The 19,228-nt window shown below is 22.7% G+C and overlaps 1 protein-coding gene across 7 annotated transcripts in view; it reads left to right on the plus strand.

The window, feature by feature from the left end:
- Window positions 1-18,136, plus strand: part of LOC122503188 — a 318,272-nt gene extending 300,136 nt beyond the window's left edge. For 6 of the 7 annotated variants that reach the window (XM_043613669.1, XM_043613735.1, XM_043613795.1 and 3 more), the window contains 10 exons: window positions 349-451; window positions 3,165-3,350; window positions 6,323-6,528; window positions 9,275-9,375; window positions 11,282-11,598; window positions 11,777-12,148; window positions 12,497-12,859; window positions 14,918-15,131; window positions 15,462-15,704; window positions 15,954-18,136. In XM_043613669.1, the coding sequence (XP_043469604.1) occupies window positions 349-451; window positions 3,165-3,350; window positions 6,323-6,528; window positions 9,275-9,375; window positions 11,282-11,598; window positions 11,777-12,148; window positions 12,497-12,859; window positions 14,918-15,131; window positions 15,462-15,704; window positions 15,954-16,090 (2,242 nt within the window). In that variant the 3' untranslated portion in view covers window positions 16,091-18,136. The remainder of the gene's footprint in view (window positions 1-348; window positions 452-3,164; window positions 3,351-6,322; window positions 6,529-9,274; window positions 9,376-11,281; window positions 11,599-11,776; window positions 12,149-12,496; window positions 12,860-14,917; window positions 15,132-15,461; window positions 15,705-15,953) is intronic. The other variant, XM_043613987.1, reaches the window with a different exon arrangement.
- Window positions 18,137-19,228: the final 1,092 nt, after the last annotated feature.

Genomic DNA, 19,228 nt, shown 5'->3' on the forward strand with positions numbered 1-19,228 from the left:
ATTTAATAAATAGTTTAACAATAAATTTTTATTTCCTTTTAAATTTAATTAAATTTTTTTAAATACAATTTTCAAAAATTTGAATAAAATTCTTCAAGACCATTTCTAAAAATTTCTTGCACAAATAGTATCACAAAATTTATTCTCTAAAACTAAATTAGAACTAGAATTTGAACTAATTAGAAGAAAAGTGATATTAAATTTCTAATTAATTAATTTTTTTATTATATTGAATTATTATAATTAATGAAACATAATTTTTTTTTTTATAAAAAACGAATGAAAAATATTTTTTGTTAATGTAATTTTTGGAGTGGAGTTAATAAAAATGTTTTTGTTCATTTGTAGATTTGGACCGCTTGTTTGGAGAAGCAGTAAGGAGAGGAAAAAGGGGAGCAAAGCAGCGAGAAGCGCAAAATGCAATAGCGGCGACAGTGGCATTCAAATCGAGGTAACAAAATTAGCTTCGCCATCAAGCTCTTATTTCGTAGGGAATGCTTTGAATTTATTTGCAGCTTAAATATATTATATTCCCCTTGCCTCTCTTTTTACTCTCGAGAATGTTTCTCTAATCTAATTATATTAGTAATTTGCTTTTATTTAGAAATTTTTTTTCGACCTATTTCCGAAAAATTGGATTATTGTCAAACTATATATTATATTGAAATATTATGGAATTTTACATTCTCATAAAAAAAAAATGAGAAATTATAGAATTTTACATTCTCATAAAAAAAATAAAAAATTCTTTACATTCTCATATCAGAAATGAGGAAAATTATTTTTTTTCACTGTCTCATCACTAATGAGGTTTAATTACAGGCTTCGTACTCATATACTTCAATTTTTTTTATAAATAATCAAATTCTTCTCAGGAATTCAATTATTTACATAATAATAATTTCATAAAATTTTTTAAAAAATCAATTATTTAAAAAGATTTTTTAAAATTCATCCAAAAATTCAATTATTTTCAGAAAAAATAAAAATCTTCCTACACATTCAATTATTTCCATTAATAATTAAATTCTTCTCAGGAATTGAATTATCGTCAAAAATAATAATATTCTTCCCAAGAATCCAATAATTTACTCTGAAATTTTAATAAAATTTCTTAAAAATTCAATTACTTATGAAAATTTAAATAATTTTCTTCGCAAAAAATTTATTATTTTTAATAAAATTTTAATTGAATTCATCAAATGAATTCAATTACTTTTAATTAAATTATTTTAATTAAATTTCTCAAATATTTCAATTATTTTTGAAAATGACTCGAAGGATTTATTATTTTCAAAATTTTTTATCAATTTCTTTTCCAGAAATCCAATTATTTTCATAAATATTAAAATTTTATGCAGAAATTCAGTTACTTTAATTAATAATTAAATTCTTCTCAGAAATTCAATTATTTAATAAGATTTTTATAAAATTCTTCGACAAAAATTCAATTACATATTCTTAAAAATTTTATTAAATTCTTTTCAGGAATTCAATTATTTAACAAGATTTTTATAAAATTCTTTGCAAGAATTCTATTGTATCAAAAAATTTTAATAGAATTTGTTTCTTAGAATTTAACAATTAGATAATTACAAAATTTTTTATAACATTTTTTTCCAGAAATTCAATTATATTCATGAATATTAAAATTCTACGCAGAAATTCAGTTATTTTCATTAATAATTAAATTCTTCTCAAGAATTCAATTATTTATTAAGATTTTTATAATATTCTTCGATAAAAATTCAATTATTCTTAAAAACTTTATTAAATTCTTTACAGGAATTTAATTATTTAATAAGATTTTAATAAAATTATAAATAAATTAATTAATTTTAATTAATTCAATTATTTTTAAAATTTTTATAAAACTCTGTGCAAGAATTCAATTATTTAAAAAAATTTTGATATAATTTGTTTCTTAAAATTTAACAATTATTTCCAATACATTTTTAAATAAGTTTCTGGAAAAAAATTAATTATTCTTAAAAATTTTGGTAAATTCTTTTAGGAATTCAATTATTTAATTTTTAATAAGATTTTTATAAAATTCTTCTCAAAAATTCAAGTATTTTTAAAATTTTTATAAAATTCTTTGCAAGACTTAAATTATTTAGAAAAATGTTGATATATTTTGTTTCTTAGAATTTAACAATTATTTCCAATACATTTTAAAATAAATTTCTCGATAAAAATTAAACTATTATCAAACATTTTAATGAAATTCTTCGTAGGAATTCAATTATTTTCAAAAAAATGTTGATAAAGCTCTTTATGGGAATTCAATTTTAAGAATTATTCAATTATTCAATAAATTATTTATTTTTGTAGTTAAATAATTGAATTCTCGTAGAATTTTGTACCTTATAAGAATTGATTGTAATTCAATTTCAGTTAAAATTTTAGATAATAATTGAATATTAAAAAGCGTTATAGTGTGAATTTTTAGAAATAATTATATTTCGAAATAGATTTTTTGTTGAATTGAAATCTTTGAAAATTTTAATTGTAAAACTTTAATAATATTTTTATTTTATTTTGTAATAAAATGATTAGTTTTGAATAATTTTATTTAAAAATTTCAGTAAAAAAAAAATGATTGAACATTGGAAGAATTAGTTTTAATTTTTCGAAATAGTTCAATTTTAAAAATGCTTTACATTGAAATTGTTTAAAAAATTGTAATTCCTGTTGGAAAATAAATAGCTATTTAAATATTAATTGAAAAAGAAATATTCTAGTTTTTAATATTTATTTAAGAAGAAATATTCTATTTTTAAATATTTATTTAAAAAGAAATATTCTATTTTTTAATTATTTATTTAAGAAAAAATATTCTATTTTTTAATATAATTTAATTTAGTCATTAAGAAATTGAGTCGTCAAGTTTAATTTTTCGAAAGCTACATTTTTACTACTTTTTTTCCGTCTTAAATCTCCTTTTTGCTACTGTTTTAAAATTATTTCTCGAGTACAAAGCCTGTATTTGTAATTTTTTCTTCTTTTCACCGAGAAGATGTTACATTCCCCAGGGAGATAATTGGATAAAAATATTGTTTAATTCAATGGGTGCAGGGGGGAAGAAAAAAGAATTTTTTTCAAAAAAAAAAAAAAAATTAAATTAGAGCAGAATATGAAACGATGCACGTTGTGTCTCGTAGATGGTATCTGGTGGTGCGTTGACTGGGGGCAGTGTTGGAATAATGGGAGGCGGTGACAGCTCTGAATCTCATGACACCGATGTCCCTGATGAAACGGACAGCCCTCCAGCCGCGCGAAGGCGAGTCGCCGATAAATTACGACCCCAGTCCGAGCTCATTAACCAGATACTACTAGACAAATTAAAGGTAAAAATGTCCCATCACTTTTGTGTCCAAAATTCGACCAAAAAATTCATTTATCAAAAAAGGAAATTTACAACCAAAACAAAAAAATTACCTGTCATTCATAATATTTCAGGGTGGTCGCAAAAGTCAAAGGGGACAAAATTTTTGAAAATCAGAAAAATGTTAGGAAAATTTCTTAAGAAAATTTTAAAAATTTTATTTTGCCACCACTTTGTATTTAAATTCGCGATAATGAGGAAAAAATTAACAAACCATTTTCATTTTGACATTTTTTCACATTATGCACTCGCTTGTTGATCATATTGTAGAAATTACTCTCATAGAATGCATGACAATTTTTTTTTACTATTTTGAAAATTTTCCCTTTTTCTGTAAATTAATTTTTGACAATTTTTTTACTTTTTATTTTTCTGTTTTGAAAATCACTTTTTTTGAATATTTACCAAAATAGAATAGAAAAATTATTATTTTCCTGTTTTTGAAATATTGCACTTTTTTGAATATTTAACCGAAACCGAAAAATTAAGTAGGTACTATTTTGCTGGTTTGAAAATATTGCACTTTTTTCCTGTTTAGAAAACATTTATTTTTTTTTTTGTGAATATTTACGAATATCGAACAGAAGAATTACTATTTTTCTGCACTGAAAAAAAAATTATTTGATTCAAATAACCGGTTACTTGACTATTATCAATTAAATATTTACTTGAATCAAATAATTTTTATTTGAGTCAATTAAATGATATTTGAAACAATAATTTCAGTATTTGAAGCAAATATGAACTGAATTATTTAATTGACTCAAACAAAATTATTTGATTCAAGTATAAATATTTAATTGCTAAAAGTCAAGTAATTGGTTATTTGAATCAAATAAATTTTTTTTTCGGTGTGTAATTTTTTTACGGACGTAAAAAATTTTTCTAAAATATTTTTTTATTTAGAAAATATAATTAGGGGATTAAAAGAACATTTATATTTGATATTTAAATATTAAATATTATTATTTGACTTTGTGGAAAAATTTTCTCTCATAACTGAAAGTATCCAACTGTTCTTTATCAGCGACTGTTATTTAAGTTTATATACAGAGACACGATGGCTCACGGATCTGATAGTTTTGATAAATAATAATCTTCTTGCCTTGCACGTGCAAAAGTTGATATTTTATAATTTTTTATAATAAAAGCAGAAATTCCCTTCTACTTCACGCTATTAATTTCTAAACCGATCTCGGTTTAGATGTTATTTCATGACTATTCGATTAATTGCACGTATTTAGTATAATCTATAGTGATCAATATAAATTTATAATCCTCAATTCCTATCGCTATTATAGTGTTTAATTTACAGTAATTATTCAACCCCTTTCAATTAATTTAATTTGTGCTTCACTAAAAATGTGTTTTTTGAGGATTTAATTATTGTCATAAATATTAAATTTCTTCGCATGAATTTAATTAATAAAATTGTGGCAAGAATTCAATTTATTTCCAAAAAAAAAAATTTATTTACGAATTCAATAATTATATTTTTTATTACAATTATTAACAAACACGTTAATTTAAAAAACTTGAAACTAATTCTTTGTAAAATTCAAATATTTTTCACATTTTCAATTTAAATTTAAATTCATAAAAAATCTACATTATTTTTAAAAAAATTAAAGAAATTCTTCGAAAGAATTATTTTTTAAACGAAAACTGTAAGAAAATTGTTTCAAGGAATTTTTTCTATCAATAATTTTAATAGAATTTAATAATAAAATTTTTATTACAATTATTGACAGAATCGATTATGTTTAAGAAATTAAAGAAATTCTTCAAAAAGAATTTAATTTTTTTAAATTAGTATTTTTTCGGAAGAATTTAATTATTTTCTAAAATTTCAATAAAATTCTCTGCAATAATTCAATTATTTTTGGAAACTTTAATAAAAATCCTTCTGAGGAAATAAATTATTTAACTTCAATTTTAATTTATTTAATTTCTATTATAAGTATCGTAATATAATGTATTTTATTTATAAACAGAGAAAAATAGAATATCTGTTTGGATATTATACGAAAAGAGGAAGTGAGAAACTTCCTTACTTTGATATCAAAATAATATAAAGAGCAATCAGAACTCGTTGGCCATTGAACTCTTATTCATCATTGCACGTTTACATTTCACACAACTTTGTGTATTTTTAAAATACTTCTTTTGTTTCAATAAAAAAAAAGTTACTTTGCAAAGAAGTGACGAAAAACGAATTCTTTTTTTTTCTATGAAAACCAGTTATATCGTTGAAACAAAATTTACCAGGAACTTTCTACTATCAGTCTTAGATAAAGAAAGTGAGAATTTTTTTTTATTTTCAATATCACGTGTGCTTCTAACAAAGAAATTCTTTTCGTAAAAATTCGGAAAAAAATACAGAAGAAAAATAAATAAAATCAATCTTTCATTGGGTTTTTTGTGTTCAAGCGTTCGTCTAAAAATCATTTTTAATTTTAATTTTGTTGGATTTTTTCTTTAGTTAATTTTATAATTTATTTTTTAATTTGTTCAATTTCGAGTAATTTAATTAGTTTTAAAAAAATAAAAAATTAACGAAAGTAATTATTTTATTGTACTTTTTTTCCAGTGTTTTTTTATTTAACCTCGAGAAATTTAATTAGAAGAAATAAAAAATTGATGAAAGAAGTAATTGAAAAAAAAATTAACGAAAATAATTATTTTTTGAACTTCGAAATTGTGAAATAAAAAATTAACGAAAATAATAAATTTTTTGAACTTATATCGATTTAATTAATTAAAAAATTAAATATTAACGAAATTAATAATTTTTTTGTACGAAAGCAATAATTTAAGAAAAAATTATCGAAAGCAATAATTTAAGGAAAAAATTAACGAAAGTAATATTTAAGAAAAAAATTGAGAAAAGTAAATAATTCCGTGACTAATATTTGACGTTGATTTTATTTTTAGGCGGACCTACAGAGCAGGACAACGAGGCATCATATTGTAAGAAGGACAAATAGTGATTTAGGAGGACAAAGACTCCTTCAATGGGATACACGTTCTGGATATAGTCATGTTCATAATTACAGAAGAATGCTGTCAACACCATCGCCAATAAAGACAAGACCACCGCGACTGAGTCCAAGGCACTCCGATATCATTACCCTGAGAAGGTGAATTTTTTATTTCTAAAACAATTTAATTTCTTCTATCGCGTATTCGCCATTTGTCTCTCGCAAAGAAAAAAAATATTAATTAATAACAAATAATAAACGAAAAAGCAAAATAATAATGCATTATCATATATACGAATCGAGGCGTTAATAAAATTTTAATTCTTGACAAAAAAATGGAATTCAGCTTCAATTATAAATGCTAATATCGTTTTAATTAATTTCGTGCTTCCACATATAGAGAGAAGTTTATATTTTACAATTTAGTAAATTTAAAATTTAATTTTACAATTTAGTAAATTTAAAATCTAGTTTTACAATTAAGTTCATTTGAAAAAAATTGGTAAAGAATTTTTCTTTGACGTATTTTTTTAATAATATTCGATTTTGTTAATTTAAAATTGTTTTTAGTAATTATTTTGTAAAAAATGCCTAATTATTGGTCTATTATATAATTAGACCTTTTTATTACGAAATATTATTATAATAGTGTCGAAAATATTTCCTCGCAAGAAAAACAAATATTTTTCGTAAGAATTCAAGTTTTTTTGAAAATTATAATAAAATTTTTCGAATGAATTCAATTATTTTCCAAAATTATGATTAAAAATTCTTTAAGAGAATTAAATTAGCTTTAATATAATTTTAAATGAATTCCTCGAAGGAATTCAAATATTAGAAACAAATTTTAATAAAATTTTTCGAAAGAATTCGATAATTTTCAAAAATTTTGTTAAATTTCTTGAAAAAGAATTCAGTTATTTAAATATAGAAAATTTTAATAAAAATTTGCAAAGTAATTCAATTATTGTCGAAAATTTTTATAAAATTCTCCGCCGGAATTCAATTATCTTCAAAAATAATAAAAATTCTTCGAAGAAATTAAATGATTTTCTATACAATTTTAATAATTTTTCTTAAAAATTCAATTATTTTTGAAAATTCAAATAAATTTCTTCGCAGAAATTGAAATTCAATTATTTTCATAAATAATAAAATTCTTCACAGAAATTCAATTTTTTGCAATAATAATTAAATTCTTCGTAGGAATTCAATAATTTTCACTGAAATTCTAATAAAATTTATCGAAAATTAAATTATTTTTTACAATTTAAATAATTTTCTTTCCAAAAATTTAATTATTTTCAATTAAATTTTAGAATATTTTATATCCTTAAAAAATACATTTTTTCTAAATTTTAATCAAATTCTTCTCAATAATTTAATTATTTATATAAATAATTAAATTCTTCGCAGGAATTCAATTATTTTCATAAATAATAAAATTTTCCGCAGGATTTAATTTATTTTTAATAAAATTTCTTAAAAGAATTTTATTATTTGAAAAAATTCCAATAAATTCTTAGCTGAAATTCAATTACTTAAGAAAATCTTAATTTCATTTCTTTATATGAATTTAATTATTTTTGAAACATTTTTATTTTTCTTTCTGGCCTATTTAGATCTTTTTTTTACAAAATAATTTTACAGTAATGTCTAGAATATTTTCTTTCAAGGAAAAAATTAATAAATTTTTAAAAAAATGAGAGGAAAACTATTTTTGAAATTATAAAAAAAATACAAAAAATAATTTTAAATTACGAAAACAAATAATAAAAAGTACAAGAAAATTATCATTTTAAATTAACTATTAAAGAATTTAATTTAATAATTTGATAAATTACATAATTTCAATTAATCTAAAATTAGATTTGCTTAAATTTAGAAGGAATTTTTACAGCTGCAAACATTCGTAAAGCTAGAAATATTCTTATCGCCTCGATTCTGCTTCGCACAGAAAGCTGAAAAAAGCAAAACGCTGCTGATTGCCAAAATGCTTTGACGCTATACATTAGTGCACAATATTATACCAGAAAATCGCTTTTCTTGAAAAGAAAATTATTCCTTTAAAAATGAAAATTTTTTCCCCATAAATAATGCATGTATTAACGAAAAATATTTCAATAACCAAAATTGCTTGCAAGCAAAAATTTGTTGATAAATAAACAAAAAAGAAAAGAAATAATTAAAAAGCAAACAAAAAAGAAAAAACAAAAAATAGAAGAAGCAAAAAAATAGAAAAAGCAAAAAAAGAAGCAAAAGGAAAATAACTGAAAAGTTATTTTTAAAAAAAAGATTTCAATATTTTTGAAAACCTAAATATTTCCACAAAATAAATTTTTTTCCAAGAAAAACGATTTTGCTAAATTACAAAAAGAAAAAATGGTCTGTTGGTTTAAAAAAGAAAATTTTCTTTTATTAACAAAAAAAAGAAACTATTTTGATCAAAAGAGACAAATATTTTTTTGCAAATATATTCTCTGTAAATAAGCAAAGACAAAAAAAAACAATCGCTGCTTAATTAAAATGAAACATTATCATCCCATCAGAATTTCGTTTTTGGTCAAAATTTAAATTCTTTTATTCGAACCTTTCCAGTAAATCGAGGGAAAATAGTGGTAGGTAGACGGGTATAACATTTTATTTTCTCGTAAAAGTTTGATTGTCACACGTAATTCTTGTCGTGTATATACATATACTTATATATATATACTATATTTATAAACCTTTGTAACACGTTGCTGAATGTTTAATTAGAGCTTCTGTACACGCTTGTGATAAACCTTTAAAATAATTTAATTTATTAATTTGAATAAAGAATATATATATTCGAAAAGAAAAGAAAAAATAGAAATGAAAATTGCTATATTATTTTTCTAATCGGAATATTTTTTCTCCATAACAGTAACGCGAAAGGGAGGTGTTCTCGGACAAATTTGAGACGTTCTCTCAGTCAGCCATTGGGTATCAATCAACTTTCTCCATTGATGCGCACTAAAACTGCAGGTAATGAGAAAATGAATAATTTTTTTTTTCAAATTGAATTTAGTATATAAAAAATTATTATTATTATTAAGGAGAAAAATTTATTGTAGTCTTGAAAATTTCCGATTGATTGCCTTTATAAATACTCGACTCCCTATATAGTTCAGAAACGTTGAAATCTTGTAAATTCTTGCATAAAAAAAACTCTCAAGTATTGATTCTAATTAGACTCTAAAAATTGATTAAACCAGAGTTCCCACAATTTTGTAAATTTTGTTTTTGATTTTTTTTAAATAAAAATATTTGGAAATTTTATTTTTCATCTGTTTATTGATGAAAATTCGAAAAGTTTTGAAATTCAATGATTCAAAGTAATTTTTTAATTTTTATATGAAATAAAGTAATGAATTTTATTTTTCTATCTGTTTATTGATAAAAATTCGAAAAGTTTTGAGAATTTCAATAATTCAAAGTAATTTTTAATTTTTATTTTCAATAAAATGATGAATTTCATTTTTTCATCAATTTCATCCATCAATTGATGAAAATACGAAAAGTTTTGAGAATTTTAATAATTCAAAGTGATTTTTAATTTTTATTTAAATAAAAAAATTAAATAAAAAATTACTAAATTGTTATGAATTTTAAAACACAAAGTCATTTTTAATTTTTATTTTAAATGAAATGCTGAATTTTTTTTTCATCATTTTATTGATAAAAATTTCAAAGAGTTATGAATTTCAAAATTAAAAGTTATTTTTTATTTGTAATTTGTATTTGAAGTAAAATTCTGAATTTTTTTTTCATCATTTTATTGATAAAAATTTCAAAGAGTTATGAATTTCAAAATTGAAAGTCATTTTTAATTTTTATTTTAATTGAAATTATTTATATAATTGAATTAACCACAGATGAAAAATTAATTTTATTATCAAAAAAAATTTTAAACTAAAAGAAAATTATTGCTGGTGGAATTTTTTTTACTTGAGTAAAATTTAAGAACATTTATAAACAACGATTAGAAAACAAATTATTTTTCACGCACAAGACAATCGAATTTTCCATTTACAATTTTTTCCGTCAAAAATGGTTATTGACTGAAAGTTGAAAAGTTTTTTCAGAACAAAATTTAGATTCTTAGAAAAATATTAAGAAATATTTTCTAAAATTTAAATTTATGAAAAATTATTTAAAATTTAGAGAAAACCTTTTTAAGAATAAAATTTAGATGGAAATATTTTCTAAATGTAAATTACTTAGAAAAGTATTTTGTACGAAATATTTTCTAAATCAAAGTAACTTTTTCAGAATGAAATTTCGATAGAAATATTTTCTAAATTTAAATCTAGAAAAGACTTAAATATTTTGAACAAAATATTTTCTAAATAAAAAAAATTTGTTTTGAAAAAACTTTTCCAGAACAAAATTTAGATAGAAGAATAATTTCTAAAAAATATTTTCCAAATCGTTGATTAATAAATGTGAAAAAAACATTTTTTGAAACTTTTTTTTACCAACAATTTTGATCTTTTTTTTATATATATACAATAAAATTAAATAATTAAATTAAATGGGTTCTCTGTTAAGTGCATGTTTAGAATCTTTCTATGCACAGTATTCCCCCTCAATTTTTTGAGTAATATACAAATATTTTGCAAATATCCAAATATGTAAAATAAAAAAAATACTGTAAATTCCAAGTAATTTTGCTTTGTCACCTTATACCAATAATATTGTATATTTGAATCGAAAAAAAAAATAATCTCGTTAATTATTTTTCTCTGTTCTTATTTCTCTATAGCAAGCAGCCAATAAATATTGTGGAATTGAAAGTTTTTTGTGAAAAGAAAATTTCTTTTTCTAATATTAATTTTGTTTATTCTCTTTTTTGCTAATAAATGTGTTTTCTTTTTTTTGGTGAAATTAGGTGCGAGGTTACCCGGTGGTAATGTTTTGTCCGAGGACGAGCAAGACGGAAAAGGAGGGACTTCTGATGATGAGATGATGTCTGATTCGGAATCGTCTATCGCCTCTTTGACGGATAGAAAAAAGTCCTTTGAACAGACGATGGACGATGAGATGGTGATATTGGCGGAGGCGGTTTGGGACCATATTGCCATTGAAACTGAGGAACTTGCTTTTCGTGCTGGTGATGTTATTGACGTTATGGACACGATGGACAAGGACTGGTGGTGGGGAAGTTGTCGTGGAAAATTCGGATGGTTCCCCGCTGCTTTTGTGCGGGTACGTCTGGAATAATATTAATTTTTCTTTTCTATTTCGAATTCTAAATTAATTTTCAATTATTTATTTGTGTAACAAATAAATAATTAAAAATTAATTTTGGAATTCGAAAATATAAATTGTAATTTTTGGACTTTAAATTTATTAAATATTTAATTATTTATTGTTGAATTTGCAGCTTCGAGTGAGTCAAGAAGACACGGTGGAGGATTGTTTGGCAGCGATTGCATCGGGAGCGTCTTCAAATTCTCAATTGAGGCGACGCACGAGTATTTCATTGCTGTCGAACGAGCAAGTGAGAACGAGCGTTGTTCGTGAACTTGTTCAAACTGAACGCGATTTTGTCAAAGTTCTTAAAGACGTTGCCGAGGGTTATATCGCCGAATGTCGCAGACGCACTGACATGTTCACCGAGGCGCAAATTGAAACAATTTTCATCAATCTCGAGGAATTACTCGATTTCCAGTCGGAATTCTTGAAGGATCTCGAGGCCTGTATCGATTGGAATTCCCCGCACAAAAGTTGCGTTGGCGAATGTTTCCTTAGTCATGTGAGTTTTGTATATCGAAAAACTATTTATTTTCTGGCAGTTTTTTTGGAAATTAGGAAAAAAATTAAAAATTTCAAATCTCATGTTTCTAAAGTTCTGGACGTTCAATAACTTAAAATAAATCAAATAGAATAAAATTTTATTTTTCCAAAAGTTTATTAAATTGAATTTAAAAGTTGAAAAAGTTGAAATTGAAAATGAAATAGAAATAGAAATAGAAATAGAAATAGAAATAGAAATAGAAATAGAAATAGAAAGAGAAATAGTTGAATAGATAAATAGAGGAGAATATCATTTAAAATTTTTTTTTATAGGAAAATAAAAATGTTTCGAATTTTTTGATTGCAGAGAAACGGTTTTCGAATGTATTCTGAATATTGTAATAGTCATCCGATGGCAACGGCGACACTACAGGAACTTTATCAATACGATCAGTATGCACAATTTTTTGAAGCCTGCCGTTTGATGCGTGGACTGATAGAAATACCGTTAGACGGCTATTTACTCACTCCGGTTCAAAGGATATGTAAATATCCATTGCAGCTAGCCGAGTTGCTCAAGTACACAAAAGCCGATCATCCCGATTATCAAAAAATCCAAGAAGCTTTAGAAGCCATGCGAGGCGTCGCTGTTCTTATCAATGAGAGGAAACGAAGAATGGAAAGTCTAGAGAAACTTGCGGCCTGGCAACTTCGAGTTGAAGGATGGGAGGTAAAATTATTTTCATTCAAAAATATTTATTTCCACAATTCTATTTTAAAAATTTATGAATTTTATGAATTTTATCATCAATTTTGTCAATTTTATCATCAATTTTTATCAATAAAACAGGCCTCGCACTCATTTACTAGAACCTACTATTTACTACTTTTTTTACGATTTGCTACCATTTGGATACTTTTTTTTATTTCTTACACTAAAAGCTACTTTTTTCCATGTTTGAGAATTTACACTACTTTAAATTTTTTAACAGTTGAAATAAAAAAATTATTTTAACAAATGTTAATAAAGTTATTGGAGAAAATTCAAAAAATTTTAATAAAATTCTTTAAAATGATTCAATTATTTTCACAAATTTTTCCTAATTCAATGATTTTTAATATCTACTAGGTATTTTAATAAAAATTCCACAAAAGAATTGAATAACATAAAAAAAAATGTTTATAAAATTCTTCGCAAACATTCAATTATTTTCATAAATAAAAAAATTCTCACAGCAATTCAATTATTTAAAATAGAATTTTCCTAATATTTTTAGAAAAAAATAAATTATTTAAATAGATTTTTATAAAATTCTTTGCAAGAATTCAATTATTTAAAAAAATTTAAATGAAATTCTTTATAATAATAATTGAATTGTTTTCAATATAATTTTAATAAAATTTTTTGAAAGACTTAAATTATTTTCATAAATAATATATACAATTATCAAAGAAATTTATTCAATTAAAACACAATTTTCATAAAATTTGTTGAAAAAAATCATTTCTTTAAAAAGATTTTTTAGAGTTCTGACAGTCGGCAATGCCACAAGTCATTTAAGAAGAAGAAGAAGAAAAAGATTTTTTTAAATTCTTCTCAAGAATGCAATTATTTTAAAAACTTTAGTAAAGTTCAGTGAAAAAAATTCAATTATTATTTTCATAAATAATAAAACTTATCTCAGGATTTCAGTGATTTTCAATATAATTTTAAATTAATTCCACTAAAAACGCAATTATTCTTAAAGATTTGAATAAAATTTTTCTAAAATTATTTAAAATTATTTTTAAAAATTTAGATATAATTTGTTTCTTAGAATTTAAAAATTATTTTCAATACATTTTTTAATATATTTTTGGAAAAAATTTTATTATTCTTAAAAATTTTATTAAATTCTTTTCAGAAATTCAATTTTTAATAAGATTTTTGTAAAATTCTTCGCAAAAATTCAAGTATTTTAAAAATTTTTATAAAATTCTTTTTAAGAATTCAATTATTTTTAAAAAATTTAATAACAATCGTTGCAAGAATTCAATTATTTTCATAAATAATATATAATTTTCAAAGAAATTCAATTATTTAAAATACAATTTTCATAAAATTTTTTGAAAAAAATCATTTCTTTATAAAGATTTTTATAAAATTTGTCTCAAGAACGCAATTATTTTTAAAAAATTTGATATAATTTGTTTCTTAGAGTGTAATAATTATTTTCAATTCATTTTTAATTACATTTATTGAATGCATTTAATTATTATCAAAAATTTTAATGCAATTTCTTCGTAAAAATTCAATTATTTTAAAAAATGTTGATAAAGTTTTTATTTTTAATTAATTTAATTATTTAATTATTTAATTATTTAATTTAATTATTATTTAATTTAATTTTTATTTTTAAATAATTGAATTCTCGTAGAACTTTCTAATAAGAATTGATTTAGAATTGAATAAAATAAAATGATTAAAGTTCTGAATAATTTTATTTATAAATTTCAAGAAAAAAATGATTTAATTTTGAAAGAATTACTTTTGTAATTAAAAATAAATAGGGATTTTTTAATATTTATTTAAAAAAATTATTCTATTTTTGAATGTAATTAATAAATTAAAAAAAAATTCAGTCAAGTTTAATTTTTCGATAGCTACTTTTTGCTAATTTTTAAAATTTATTATCGAGTACGAAGCCTGAGAAAATGAAAAATTGGAGCAAAATTGAAATAAAAAAATATGAATGAATATTTATTACGTTTGTTATGAATTTAACGAGAATTTTTTTTTTTTTATTAGGGTGAAGACTTGATAGAAGTCTCGTCGCAATTGATTTATCAGGGAGAAGCAATGAGAGTAACGACAGGAATGTGGACGAGTAATATCGTTTTATTTCTCTTCGATCATCAACTCGTCTATTGTAAGAAGGACCTTCTCAAAAGGAATACATACGTTTATAAAGGCCGCTTTTATCTCGACACTAGTGAAGTGATTGATGTACCGGACGGAAAAGGTAAAATTTACAAAAACATTTTCAAAAAAGTAAAATTAAACGTAAAGAATTTTTTTTATTTACATACTTAAAGTAATTTAAGTGTATAATTTAGTGAAAATTTCTATAATATAATCAAATAATTTTCAAATAAAATAATTTTAGTTTTAACATTCAATCAAATTTTATATAATATATGTAATTCTAAAATTCTAATTCTAAAAGAAGTGAGAATTTTTATGAGAAATAAAGTCGAAATAGGTAGAAATATTTATTTCATAGAGAAATATTGTTAAGTACTATATAATCTCTGAATGAAAAATGTTTGCTAAGTTTCGTTTTTAATTGCAGATCACCAATTGGGAGTTACAGTGAGGCATTGTTTGAAAATTTACAGTTGCGTAAGGGATAAATGGCTTCTATTTTGTTGTCGTACTTCAGAGGAGAAACGACAGTGGTTGACTGCAATGTCTGCTGAAAGACGACTCGTGGCTCAAGATAGAAATGACGGATTAGAATTTCCATCTGCCGCGAGACAAGTTGCCAAACTTGCGGCCAGCAGACAACGCTGCAGACCTCCAACGAAGCCTAGAAGTAAGATTGAATTTTTGTCAGAAAAATTTAGATTTTTCTTTTAACACGTCTCGCATCAACTTTATGGAGCAAAAAAAAGTCTATTTAGTCAAATTAAAGTACTGAAAAAAAATGTTTAATAATAAGAGTTTGATTATCTAAAAAAAATTAACTTACAATGCATTTAAACTTAAATTGTTCTCAATTTGATTTTACTAAATTTCGATTGTCAAAAATTTTTGTTTTCTAAAAAAAATTCTTCTCTTTTAGATAAAGCGTACAAGCGGGAATCATCGTACGATATGCCGATGCTTCAACCAGGTACCACGAATTCTCTTGGTCGAAAAGTCGGAACATGGTTTACTTTTGGTAGTAGCAAGAAAACAACACGTCCCCAACCTTCCTGAGCCAGGTCAACCTTCGTGCCATACATCGATCTTTAAATTAGTCGTCTTTTCCTTCTAGAATTGAAGAGAAAACTCGTCATTTAAACAGCACTTCACGCATTGGGTACGAAGGTAAAATAATTTCAAAAATATATTTGCAAAAACTTCTTTGCATTTTGTACATAAAAAATTCCTATTCATACGTATAAGTTTCGTTAATCAAGAAACTTTTACAATTCTCGAGAATCTCAATTTATATTTGGAAATTCGATTCAAAATTTTCATTTTGAAAATTAAATTCTGGGCTAAATTTAGCAAAAAACAAATTTAGCAAAAAATCGAATATTTCCAAAAATTGCCTATTTAAACTGATGCTTTCTTGTAAAAGAAAATGTTTCTATTCTTTTACATTAAACGCACAGCTTGTTTGATATACATTGTTATATGTAAATGTTCTGTTACAAATTCATAATGAAAGTTTTTGAGAGAGAGAGAGAGAGAGAGGAGCTTTTTCATTCATTTTTTTCGTCTCAATTTTCGAATCACGCACAAGACTCTATTTTCTTAAAAAATGTATAGCATTTAAACAAGAAAGAAAAGAAAAAATACTCAAAAAGAGAATCAGGAGCTCAAAGTTTGTTGTAGTTATCAAAAAAAGGGACCTTTGAGAAACGTAGAAAAAAAAATTTTTAAAATGTGGGAACAGAAGATAAAATGGAAGTTCTCAGGACGTCTATTTCAACGAATTGTGTCTCACTGCCTCTTCAAAAAAAAAAAGAAAAAAAAATTCTGCAAAAAAAATTTTACCACCAAGTTCCAGATTTTTTGTGTCAATAAAATAAAAAATTTGACAGTTGTTAAAAATAAATAGTAAAAATAATAAATAAAATTAATAATTAATGAAATTAATAAATAATGAAATTCGTAAATAATGAAATTCATAAATAATGAAATGCATAAAAGTAATAAAAATAACGAAATTAATAAAAATAATAAAAAATAAAAAGTGTCTCCAGTAAATAAAACATTTTGTCTTCAAAATGCACTTGAACGGATATATAATTAAAAAATATATTTAAAATAGAGAAGAAAAACTTTTTGTAGTCGTAGTTGTGATTTCCCTATCAGACAAATATGTAAAGTTGGAAAAATTTCTCGTTTCACCAGTTCCTCTATATTAAGAAAAAAATTTTCAGCATTTAGAAACATTTCTTCATGCGATATTTTAACAGGAGGCAAAAAAAATATGTAAAGAAAACAAAATGCAATGGAAATATTGAAAATATTCTTCAAATTCTAATGATTGTCCAATTTTACTGTTTGTTAAATTTTAAAAAATTCAAAAATATTCAAAAAAGGTTCCAAATTAATTTCAAGTTATCTTTTAGTTTTTTTCGCTTCTTTTTTTAGCTTTTTTCCTAATTTCGGTTAATTATTAAATTATTGATATTAAAGTCGAAGTTCCACCAACTTTATGATCAAGAGCTGAAAGAAAAAATATTTTTAACACCAAAAGCAAAATGTTTCGTTTACAAATTTTTCTTTATTAAATTATTTCTTGAAAAATATATAAAAATTTAAATAGAAAACTATTTTTTTCTCTAGATCGTTGATTCTAAACATTGCCAACATTTATTTATTTTATTTATTATTATCAATTAGGAATTATTATTGAACTATTAATTAACCGTAATTAATAAACAAATAAGAATTCAAATGAGAAATTTGAGGAAAATTTTCAATATTTCTTTTCATTATTGAGAATAAAAAGAAAAAGAAGAAGAAGACGCTTTGTTTTAAAGAGAATTTTGCTCTTGTGATGATTGAAATCAGAAAAACAATGGAGATTTCGAGAAAGCGATGAAAATGAAGCATTAATGATGTACTTACTTTTCATGTGGTACTAAGTGCCATTGATTGTTAGGGTTTAAAAAGACTGAAGGCAAAATATTTGCTTCTTAAGTGATTTGCAAAAAAAAAAAAAAAAAAATGCAAGAAATAGTGCGTATAGTGTTATCTGGAAAATTTTACCATAAATCATTCATTATAATATCATTTTATTAAAACCAGAAGAAAAAGTCCATCCTAATCAATAAAGTTATGAGAAATTAATTTCGAATCTAATTACGTCACTTTCACTCAATTTCTCAGTTTCTCAATATTTCCTCATCATCATGAAAATATTTCCAAAGTATTAGATTAATAAATTATTATTTTTTTCATGTTGATGAAAAGTAAAATTATACTTTAATAATTATAAAAGTATAATAAATAAATTGTCTATAATACAAAGTGACATAATTATAATATTCGGAAATTAATAATAATCTATTTTCGAAAGGCAAACTTCTATATTTAAGCACCTTTTTCGGGAATAGAAAAATTGCACAACAGACTTTAGAAACAGAAAATTCAATGTTAAGACAATGGATTCGAAGAAAATGATTCGAAAATGTTTTTTGTAGAAAGTCAAACGAGAGTGTTGAGGAAAATTTGATACGAACGGATTTTCTAATCTGCATTTTTGATTCAAATTTCTTTATTTCTTTTCTTAGGGTACAATTTTTCCTAATTTCTATTCACGACGCCTTCCGCTGATAAAATTTATTTCGATTTATTTCAATTAGCAAAATAATAAAATTCTATTTTAAACTCATTTCAATTGTCTGTTCAATACAATCCGATGAAAATTTCTAATGTTTCTCGAATTAAATTTAAATTCACTTCACAAAAAAAATATTAATTCGTTCATAATATTATTTCTATCTTTTAATTAATTATAAATATTATGATAGTAAAATAATAAAAAATAAAACCGTAAACAAATAGATATTAAAATAATAGCAAAAAATTGCAGTAAATAAAATTATAAACTTTAAAATTATAAAAAATTATAAATATTTTTTTCTTTCTATATATTTTAATAAAATTACTCCTTTTTTCAATTTTTGGAAAAAAGGGGAATGAAACAATTTAAAATTTACTTTTTTCCGAAACGGAAAAGTTTATAGAATTTTATTATTCTGACAAATTGAAATAAGATTTTATTTAACGAAAGGCGTCGATTAGTTCTTTTTTTTTAAATAGAATTTTATTCCTTCTTTTTGTTGAAAATTTGCTGGTTTTTAAGTTTGTATTTTTGATATAAAAATAAATAAA

Source organism: Leptopilina heterotoma, unplaced genomic scaffold, assembly GCF_015476425.1.
Source record: "Leptopilina heterotoma isolate Lh14 unplaced genomic scaffold, ASM1547642v1 Lhet_0, whole genome shotgun sequence".
Classification (NCBI taxonomy): domain Eukaryota; kingdom Metazoa; phylum Arthropoda; class Insecta; order Hymenoptera; family Figitidae; genus Leptopilina; species Leptopilina heterotoma.